This window comes from Heliconius melpomene, chromosome 21 (genome assembly GCF_056956725.1).
Source record: "Heliconius melpomene rosina isolate 202511_hmr_F chromosome 21, ASM5695672v1, whole genome shotgun sequence".
Lineage (NCBI taxonomy): Eukaryota > Metazoa > Arthropoda > Insecta > Lepidoptera > Nymphalidae > Heliconius > Heliconius melpomene.
In genome coordinates, this window is record NC_140409.1 from 3,887,051 (window position 1) to 3,898,156 (window position 11,106).

General features: G+C 32.9%; 1 protein-coding gene, 1 long non-coding RNA gene and 1 other non-coding gene across 3 annotated transcripts in view; 2 read left to right on the forward strand and 1 right to left on the reverse strand.

The window, feature by feature from the left end:
• LOC146526888 (uncharacterized) overlaps positions 1–11,106 on the reverse strand; it is a 210,024-nt gene that overhangs the window by 187,232 nt on the left and 11,686 nt on the right. The gene's annotated exons all lie outside the window — the stretch shown is intronic.
• LOC146526889 (adenylate cyclase type 6) overlaps positions 1–11,106 on the forward strand; it is a 176,806-nt gene that overhangs the window by 160,208 nt on the left and 5,492 nt on the right. Inside the window, exons 18-29 of the mRNA XM_085206495.1 lie at positions 5,570–5,667; positions 5,858–5,942; positions 6,563–6,679; positions 7,237–7,311; positions 7,430–7,590; positions 7,838–7,977; positions 8,578–8,687; positions 9,283–9,502; positions 9,692–9,823; positions 10,013–10,137; positions 10,441–10,593; positions 10,935–11,085. Of these exons, the coding sequence (XP_085062621.1) occupies positions 5,570–5,667; positions 5,858–5,942; positions 6,563–6,679; positions 7,237–7,311; positions 7,430–7,590; positions 7,838–7,977; positions 8,578–8,687; positions 9,283–9,502; positions 9,692–9,823; positions 10,013–10,137; positions 10,441–10,593; positions 10,935–11,085 (1,567 nt within the window). The remainder of the gene's footprint in view (positions 1–5,569; positions 5,668–5,857; positions 5,943–6,562; positions 6,680–7,236; positions 7,312–7,429; positions 7,591–7,837; positions 7,978–8,577; positions 8,688–9,282; positions 9,503–9,691; positions 9,824–10,012; positions 10,138–10,440; positions 10,594–10,934; positions 11,086–11,106) is intronic.
• Positions 1,558–1,632, forward strand: TRNAY-GUA (transfer RNA tyrosine (anticodon GUA)). The gene has a single exon. It is a non-coding gene; the product is annotated as a tRNA-Tyr (tRNA).

Sequence of the window (11,106 nt, forward strand, 5' to 3'; positions counted from 1 at the left end):
TCAGATTTTATTTTTGTTAATAGAGGCCGTAGTTGCACAAGGTCCCCCACTCGAGGGAGTGAATTATCGTTTCAGGCAAAAGCCCAGCGTTTAGTTCCGCTGCTCAACATGCAATGCCTCGAAAAATTCGGCGGAAAGTAGGGAACGGAGTGTGTTTACTATAGAGTAATTTAATTATTATTAAGTATTTTAATTCGCTCTGCCGTATGAGGGATGCATGATGTATGAAGCTGTTTTAATTTGATTTCATTTATTTTATTTATCTTATTCCAAGTGCTATATGTTAGACGGACGTAACAAATGATACACAGCTTGTTATTTCTACGTGATGATACAGAAAGCAAAGTACTATTATTGTAGTAAAATGGATATAAAGAAAAATATATATACATTTTGAAGATAAAAGAATAAACCGTCAGCTATTGTTTGTCTCGATATTATATAGATTTTTACATTATCAGTTGAGGTTTATTTCGAATATTGTTTGTGTATTTTTTGTATTACTTTCTTACATTAGGCCATGTTGTTTGACATGGTCTTGTTAACCGAAGCAAACATGCGCGTGTCGTCCTGATAATATTAGAATTATCGGCGATTAATTTCAAGATATAAATTTTACAGTAGAATATATGTTTAACTTTAATTCTGAAGCCGTAGTGGCGCACGTGCACAAGGGTGTGACTATAACGCGACGGTTGTAGGTTTGATCCCCACATGGGAAAATGAATTGTATTTATTAATATTTTAATTTATTCACTCTGACACTTAAGTTCCGTAACTCGCAATGGTTCGAAAAATTAAAAAAATAAATAAAGGAAAGTGGGGAATGGAGAGACTGGGTTCCCTCTGCGTACCCTGCTAAATGCGAGATACAATGTGAAGCTGATTTATATCCTATCCTATATCTTATAAAACAAAGTCTTTACGTGTCTGTCTGGCGAACTCTTCTTCTTCTAAACCACCCAACGGATTTTGATGCGGTTTTCACCATTAGGTCGAGCATTTCTCAGGGAAGGTTTATATATAGTTTATTATTTGTACATTCTTATGTAAATTTACATAAATAAGATAAATGTGTATAAAGTCCTACCCGTTGAGACACTTTCGCGCATGCGCTGCTTAAATAGTAAGAGTATTGTTCCTCTTAATAAGATCTACAAAAAAGATCGCGACGGCATATTCGTATCTTTTAAGCATAATGTGTATGATCATATTTCTGTCTAAAATTAGTCATTTCAATATATTTTATATTGTGAGGGATATTTTTCCATAATGATATTAATCCTTATCCTTTAAAATACTTTATTAATTTTCTACGTTAAACGAAGATAAAATCTGCTTTCTAAACTATTTCGAAATTGCGAATAGTTTCAGAGAAAAACGCATTTAATTGTTGACAAATAACGCCGTTGACACATCAACTGTATCGAGTCATGTTTTACTTATCCCTTACTCTTAGCATATAAATAAGCATATTAGTTACGTTGGCCATTTAATGTAGATCAATTGATGATTTTTTAAGCTTAGATACTCCAGTTTCGACATTTTGTGTAGACCCCTTCGATAGCTCAGTCGGTAGAGCGGTGGACTGTAGCGGTCCATAGGTCGCTGGTTCAAATCCAGTTCGAAGGTATCAATCACATATTGACAGTTTTTGCATATAATATTTTATCAATTATTTTTTATTACTATTTTCAGTTCAAAAATTACATAATTATAACATTTTAATTCAGATTTCGTTTAACATCAGCTCTGTGAATCATTTTGGTTATTTATTTAATTACTGTAAAAATTGCAATAAATAGTGTTGGAATATATACATGGACTATAAAAGGACGTGAAAAGTGTAAAGTGTCGGCGATTAAGAACATGTATGTGCAAAAACAATGACAAAGTACCGGTGACAGTGTAACGGCCGAAAGACGGTTGTATTTGGTTAGCTTAGACACTAAAATCGATGGTGAAGTGAACACAGTTCTTGGACAGATTTATTGTTCCATTTTGCTACAAATTGTAAGGACGATTAATCTAGGAGTTTATTAAAAAATAAAAAAAGCAAGTAATTTTGAAAGGGAACTGCGAAACTACCGAAAGACGCCATCTAGCGGATAATAGGCGTAAATACTGTTAAAGAAAATCAATCAACTTGGTCACAGTTAGGCTAAGTGTTTCTTGCATTGACCACAAGAGGGCAGGAGTTATAAAATAAAACCAATAAAGATTAAAGTTATCTGCTGTAAGAGACGACAACAGAGGCCACTACCTGTATTAAGTCAAAACAATTACACTTTAGAACCATAGAAGAAATAGTAAATGCTCTTAAAAAAATTACGGTCGAATTGAACGATCAAAAACAAGAAATCAGAGAAATGGGAAGAAATATTACTGAACAAGTATGAGTAGAATATTTGAAGAGAAATTTTCATTAATAGAAAAACACTACGAAAATCTAAAAGATAGAATGGAAAATCAAGAAAAAAAGATTCAAGCCTTAGAAAGACAGGTAAGAAAAAATAATTTGGTTATTTTCGGTATAGAAAACAACGAAAAAACATACGAGAGCCTAGAAAGAAACGTAATAAGCTGGTTGGAGCAATATCTTTCTGTAAAACTAAATTATGCCGACATTCAAGAAGTCAAAAGAATTGGAAAGAAAGATGAAAGAACACGCCCAATAGTAGTTACTCTCTCAACTCTAGGAACAAAAATAAAAATATTGAAACAAAAGAGGGAATTAAAAGGTACGCATTATTACATCAAAGAAGACTATCCAAAACAGATACTGGAGAAAAGAAGAGAACTACAACAACGACTACAATTGGAAAGAGATAAAGGAAACATAGCTGTAATCAAATATGATCGACTTATTGTATGGAAAAATAATACTAATATACAGAATAATAGAAATATACAGAAAAATATACAAATAAATAAAAAGAACAAAATACAAGAAAAGGATGTACCAGCTAAAACATCAAATAGTCTTTCAGAAGGAGTTATAAAACAAGGAAAATTAAATTTTGTAATTAATTCTACAAATAAGAATAATAATAAAACAAACAAGCATAGCAATCAAGCACCTCCTCCATAGTTAAAGTAATAAGAAAAGAAAAGAAAAAAAATAATAATAATTAAAACAAAAAATCTTCCAATTCGGCTGGTCACCGCGGAAGAGTACGACCAAAAGCCTCCAAAGTATAAAATGCTATAAAAAGAAAAAAAAATAAAAAGACTTAGATTATTATACGTTAGATTATTATACAGGTGGAATTGTCAGCACCACTTTAAATGAAACCACAGTTTTAACTACTCTATAGAAGCCTAATATAATTTGGAGAAAAATAATTCCCAAAAATGAAAAAGTTATTTTTTCAAACAAAATAAATAATAAAATTATCGTTTTAAAATAAACCGCCATTTGTAAAGTATAACATAGGCACGCACACACTTACCTGTCAAATCGGAAACGTCGCACACGTATGTGTGCGTCACACTAAGTACAAGTATGATAATTGATTAATTTCTTAGGTGTGGGTTTGAAATATATTACCCTATATGCAGTTTCAAAGAAAGAAGCGCTGCCTCTTCCACCTGTATAAGACTATGATTAGCTATAGCAACATAATAATGTTGTTACCAATTGAAAGCAAACGGCACTGCATAGAGAAAAATGGCTACTTTTGGAGGAGGCCTATACCCAGTCTGGGGACCTTGCCTGATATTAAATTACTACTAAATTAGTTATATTTAATAAATAATTTAGAAAATTTTAAATAAGAAAATAAAATAATTTATAAATAAAATTAGAACAAAAGGTAACTAAATAAAATAAAAATATTAACTAAATGAATAGTAACAAATAATTAGTGTGAGTGTGTAGCAGAGTGTGTATTATAAAATACCTAATTAATAAAAGAAACAATTAATCAGCACTAATGTAAAATAAGAATAAGTAAAAAAGATCTTCTTATAACATATACTTAAATATTATTAGTAACGTGTAGATAAAATAAATAAGTTAGAAAGTAAACTATAATAAATTAGCATTAAGTTTGTAACTGTGGCAACGGTAAATAAAAGGGTTTATTATTATTATATTATAGTTCAGAGGAAGAAATGTGAGAAATTTTACAATTTATAATTTATTTGTCTACTAACAAGTAACAATAATGTATTTCCACGCGAAATAGTTGGTTACATCTTTCGTTAAAGTTTTCTGTCTTTTGTTGTTATTTATTTGTGTTTATTTTAAAACAATTGGAAAATCCTTATTGGAACTACGAAAATGCGGGTTGCATTAGGGTTTAATTAATTTTCACATTATCTTATGTGCTTTGTAAACATAGATTATATGAATAATTCAGTAGTTAAAGCGGGCGAAGCCGCGAGCCTGTCGCTAGTATGAAAATAAAATTAAACTTTTTATTTAAATTAAACACTATACATGCAAAGTTAGTCCATAATTGAGACATACTTTGTATCAATATATTTAAAAATGTTTGTAACCATTGTAGTCTTAGTATGTAACGTTGGCTTCCTAATGAATAGATAAATAAATAAATATTAAATGTACAATACAAAATTGATGGCTGAACTGAACACGAGCAGTGCAGCTATCTTTAATATTTTTATAATTGAAATAAATTCAATTCTTTAATTAAAGGTCAGAATTCATATAAATTACTTCGCGGTACATTGATTGATATATATTCTTTTCAGTACACCTAGTTCTGCTTTAAATGTTCTTAACATCTTTTCTTTCATGAAATTAAAAATTAAATTTTAGTTTTTTTTACCTTCACGCAAAACATTTTCGTTCCTCATTTTCTGCCAATTGCTGGAGGCATTGCGTGTTGAGTGACGAAACTCAACGCCGTGCTTTGCCTCAACACCAGAAAATATTAAATATTTCGTTTCCTCGAGTGGGAATCGAATCTACAACCTGTGGCGTTTACAGTGATACGCAACTTTAATAATTTCGATTTGAATACAACATAGACAATTCCATTATTCCACTTCCCTTATTATATAAGTTGAAAACGTGTGTAGCTACTGCGATACTCGAAAGGATCAAAGCTACACTAAGTCGACAGATCAACGTGACTCCGTTACTCCATTTTCTGTTGGTTCACTTAAAAGGGTATTATTCGTAAACTCTATTCAATATCACGAAAAGGAAAAATTGGATTTGGTGTACCGGGTCAAAAGTTGTGGACTAAATTAGCTTTTTTTTTCGTTCTTTACCCACAAAAGAGATTATAAACTGTAATGCCTTTTTAAAACTTTCAGATTAATTAGAATAACCAGGGGCTGTAACAAGAACAATTTATCACTTTATAATACTGTTCCATGTTACGCGTAGAGAAAGCTGATGTTGGTTTTTTTTTTCTCAATTTTCATAGAATACGTTTCTTTTTAATTTTTTGTGAATTTTAATTAATTTGCTTACACAGCGCCTAGAGTAATATTAATTAATCGAATTACGAATAAGCTTTGGATGTGAAGCTTAATTTCATAAAATATTATATCACTAACGCCATCTAGTGAAATGATGGGTAATTTGTTCCAGTACACGATGGAGAGGGACAGAATGCTGAAGTTGTACTTCATCTGCACGACTATACTGTACCTCGCCATCTCTGCCGTACAACTGATGATTTTCGACATGTATGTGCATTATATTAATACTTTTTTTTTTATTTTGTCTAATATATATTTAGTAAAGGTTTTTTGTGTACACATTATAAAATTGTGTGATATTATAGATATTTTTTTAATTAAATCATTTATAAATTTTCAGACCACTTGTATTCATTAATATTAATAAAATTTTAATATAATAAATAATATTTTTCAGCACACCCGCTGCCATTGGAACAATTGTTGTATCAGGATTCGCCATCTTCAGCGCAACATACTTGGTGCTCAGCATTGACTTTCAAGTACGCTAACATTATCCTTGACTCCTATCTAACATCTTATTGCTCTTATTTATATCCTACTAGCGGACGCGCGCAGCTTCGCTTGCTTATTTAGGAGTGAATTCTAATAAACCATGAAATATGTGTTCAATGAAATATTTTTAAGAGTCTAAATATCAAATTTTATAAAAATCGGTGGCGATTTAAAAAAAATTCCATACAAACTTTCAACCCCTTATTTGCACCCTTAGGGAGAGAATTCTAGAAAACGATGAAACACATATTCAATTAAATACTTTTAAAAATCTAAATTTCAAATTTTATAAAAATCGGTGCCGATTTAATTTTTTTTCCATACAAACTTTGAACCCCTATTTCACCCCTTTAGGGTCAAAATTTTTTAAAATCCCATCTTAGTGGATGACCAGATTACAAAAGTAAACATCTGTCCAAATTCCACGTTTCTACGCACATCGGTTACGGCTGTGCGTGCGTCTTACCTCAGTCAGTGAGGACAAGTCCTTTTATATATATAGATATAGATTTTATTAAAGTTATAGTAATATAAAAGTTAACTAAAATGTTACAAATAAAAAAAAAATGTTACTAAATTCACAATGCAGTTTTAATATTAATTTCAGCGCGTCTCGGCCCGTATCAAGAGACTAACGACCGTTGTGCACAACAACCGCACAGTGGCGCAGCTGCTGTCCTTCCTGGTGGTGGCTGCGGTCGTTCTCCAGATTAAAGCTATTATGGTATTCATTGTAAAATACTTGTTATATTATATTATATTTATAAAATATTCTATATGTTCCTTCTCCAGAATTTGTCGAGACAATGAGAAAACAAATTTCACCGCCCAATTTTGACAATTAACTCATTAGATTCGTGGTTTAGTGGTGTTTATTAAAATAGGACAACATTTATACTATAGTAATAATATATTACATCCAAAACCAGTTGCCGCTCACAACAGAGATTACGTGGATTTTATAATAAAAATATAAAATTATGGCTTTTCTCATTCTTTTTCTTAATATTGATGATTTTTAATATTGGAGAATCATCTCATCATCTAGTGTGTCCTATGTACCCAAAAGTAATTATATGATAAATTTTACCTTTCTACGCCTCGTGGTGTCGACCTTTCGTTGTCTGCCAGTCACTCGAAAACTTAAGGGCTTTATATTTTTGTACATACATATATAGGTACAGATTCGAGGCATAGCTATCGGTCCTATTAAAGTGTGTCCTAAACAAATAATATAAATAAATATGCAGTTTTATAGAATATTTAAATTGTATTTATCAGGGCATCTACATGCTTGCGGATAAGGAATTGGTTTCAAAGGATGGAAGTGTACAGTGCCCGCATGATGTCAATGAGGTTAATAGTCTTAATTACTATTATTTAATTTAAGTATTTAAAAAAGATTAAAATAAAACTATTCATACAAACACTGCTGTTTTTCATAAATTTATAAGTATTTTTTTACCTCTCTTAGCACTACCTGCAGCTGACATTGCTGGCGATGTTCCTCTGTGCAGTACATCAAATTCTGATCACGGCGGTGAAGACCATCATCTTACTGGTGATCAGCCTAACATATGTGGCTGTCACAGTCCAGAAGCACTTCTATTATAGGGAACACTTCTATAACTTCCAGTAAGTTGTCATATCTACAATTTTATAATATGATATTTAATGGTAAAAAAATTGACATTGTGAACCTTGACTTAATTTACTTTTGGGATTCATCCGAGCGTTGAATTCTGCAACGTCACAAATTTATACAGATTTTCAATATCTGAAAATACTATTCTCTGTGAATACATACCACTTTAATATAGATTTCATAATAAAAATATTACAATAACCATTTAAAAATATAAATTCTTAAAAATCAAAACAGGCACAAGTGTGAAGTTGATTGGAATCAGCAATGGACAAACGTCGTGGTGGCCGTCGGCGCTCTAGTCGCGCTGGTGCTACATTCACAACAAACGGAGAGCACGTACCGCCTCGACTTCATCTGGAAATTACAGGCCAATGGTAAATTATATAAAAAAAATCAAATGAGCTTCACGCTGTATCCCGCACAAGGCAGGGTAAGCAGAGGGAATCTAGTGTTAACACACTCCGTACTCCACTTTCCGCCGAATTCTTGAGGCATTGCGTGTTTTGAGTAGCGGAACTCTTAATAAATTATATATTTTCATTTATTGAAATCCCACCTAAACATCCTGTAAAAAACAAGCCAAGACCTTACCGTCTACCGCTTTATACCGTCTTAGTGTAAACGCGACGATTGTGGATTCGGTTACCACTCGATGGAACTGTGAACACGCAATGTATCCATAATTAGGGGGAAAATTGGGAACACAGTATCTTAACACTATGTTTCTCTGCCTGTTCTGATATATACAAAATACGCCGTAAAGCAAAAAAATGTTTATTTTCAAATGTGCAATTTCTCTAAAATGGCAAGAAGATGAAAAGCAGAGTAATCCACAAAGAACTTGGTCCTTTCTAATCTATCCCGCAGAGTAAGATAGATGACGTATAAAGTTTAGTGGTACGGTTGTTACTAGACCTATGTATAATATATTTATAAAATATATATTTCTTATTTCCTGTGATTTATTGTTAAAGATGAGAAGGAGGAAATGGAGCACCTCGAGGCGTATAACAGGAAACTACTTGCCAACATCCTGCCAGAACATGTAGCCCAGCACTTCCTATGTAGCGACAAGAACATTGATGTGAGTTAATGAATTGTCATTATTATATTTTATATTAACCTATTTAAAATTTATATTAACCTATTTAAAATTAAATAGATTAATAAAAATATATTTAGGTTACTATTAATTACATTAAAATTAAATAGCTAATTATGATTAAAATTGTAATATCTATAGGAAATAATCTGATAGGAAATTATCCAATAGGATCTAATAGGAAATTATCCTATTACGTAGTTTTGCTTATTAATTCCTCCTTTGATTTGTTTGGATTGGCAAGACCTGGAGTCACTCGCTACTGTGTCCTTGATGAGGGATAAAAAGATGACATCCTAAGCCTAGAACTTTCTCACTATTAATAAACTTCGACACATAGCAGAATCCCTCTGCTTAGAAGGAATCTGGAAACCTAGTGTTCAGACACTCCCTTCCTATTAAGACGTTTTTTACGTTTTCCACTTTTCGCCGAATTCTAAAGACATTGCATTTTGAGTAGCGGGACACAATGCTGCGCTTTGCCTCGTTACCAGAGCGAGGAAATGAAAATATTCAATATTTCATTTCCTCGGGGGAAAATCTCGTGCCTCCTATATTTTAAAATTAATTTCAACAGGAGTTGTACCACGAGCAGTGCGAGTCAGTATGCGTAATGTTCGCGTCGATACCCAACTTCTCGGAGTTCTACGTCGAACTAGAGGGCAACAACGAGGGTGTGGAGTGCCTGCGCCTCCTTAACGAGATTATTGCTGACTTCGATGAGATCCTCGCAGAGGACCAGTTTAAGTATATTGAGAAGATCAAGAGCACTGGTGCCACATATATGGCTGCTTCTGGTAAGTGAGACCAAAATTAAGTTAGTAACAAGCCTCCAATATTATTTATACGAAATTATTGAATTATTTATTTCGAGAACTCGGCAAATAAGAATCCAATTGAGCATTAGTATTAGAAAAGCGGAAAAATATTTCACTTCCTATATTATCATACCTGGATCTTTATCCCTGCTGATTATATTTTTCCAGGATTAACTGCTGCGACCAGGGACCTGCGCGGCTACCGCCACGTAACAGCGATGGCAGACTATGCACTACGACTTCGCGAGCAACTACAATATGTCAACGAGCACTCATTCAATAGCTTCCGCATCAGGATAGGTAAGATGTTTCATCTTAATGGTAAAATGGCAAAATGATAAAATATAAATATATATTATTTAACGTTTAATTGCATTGCGATGTACTCCAGCTTATATGCGAATTGCTTTATATTATATTCGATGTATCTGCAAATTTGTATTAGTTGCTGCTATTGAGTTAGCAATAAAACTTGGAATATTTTGATAGGTATCAACATTGGGCCAGTAGTAGCCGGCGTGATTGGGGCCCGCAAGCCGCAGTATGACATCTGGGGAAATGCGGTTAATGTTGCATCGCGAATGGACTCCACTGGCCTCCTAGATCACATTCAGGTTGCTATTATAATTTGTTAATTCTTTGACATATTCTGTAACGACTTGTTCTTATGTTCATATAATGGCACTGCGAAATTGTGGTACCACAACTAATTGACAATATATATTTACTTTTATCTAAGACAATTAATCCAATTATAATAAATGTTGATATTAATGCTGCTAGCTGCGAATAACTATATAATATAAAATAACTTGTGTTTATGCTTTTCTTAATAAATCATTATATTAATATTTATAATAATCATATATTATATAGGAGCTATGTACCCAGTTATTATAGCCATGCGAATCTTAAAGGTGACACAAGAAGTGTATGACATCTTGTCGACGCGCGGCTACAAGCTACGGTGCCGTGGTACTGTCGATGTTAAGGGCAAAGGCAACATGATCACGTTCTTCCTTGATGGCATCGGCGAAACCCCACAGGCTGGTGTACGAGATATCTATGCTGTAAGAGATTTTTAAATAATCAAGATAATGTCGAATATTTTCCAAGTCCATCAGTTGTTTATTTTATGTATTGGTTTTTAAATAAAGCAATATTAAATAGATATCAAGAAGATTAACAGCGATTACTTTAATTAAAGCCATATAACGTACCTAATTCACGATAGACTTTAATTTGATTATTTGAATCAAATCCTCAAAAGTGTTTCAATTATTCAACAGTATTATTTAGTAAATTCTATTCCAGTCATTATACATTGAAGAACTAGCAAACGTCAGTTCTTTTTTGCTTTACTATATCGTGTGTGTTATGTTTATTGCACTTGTTAATAACGTCTTTATAGAACCCAACGCCGTCAACATCTGGCGTCTGCTTGGGCGTGGACCGCGACACGCACGATGACCGCCGCGTTGAGCACCGCCCGCTCGACACCCTGTCTGAGGGACATACTGATGAGGATGGCGGACCATCCCCACGGACCTCGATCCCGAAGGGTATTAATATTATAATAAATT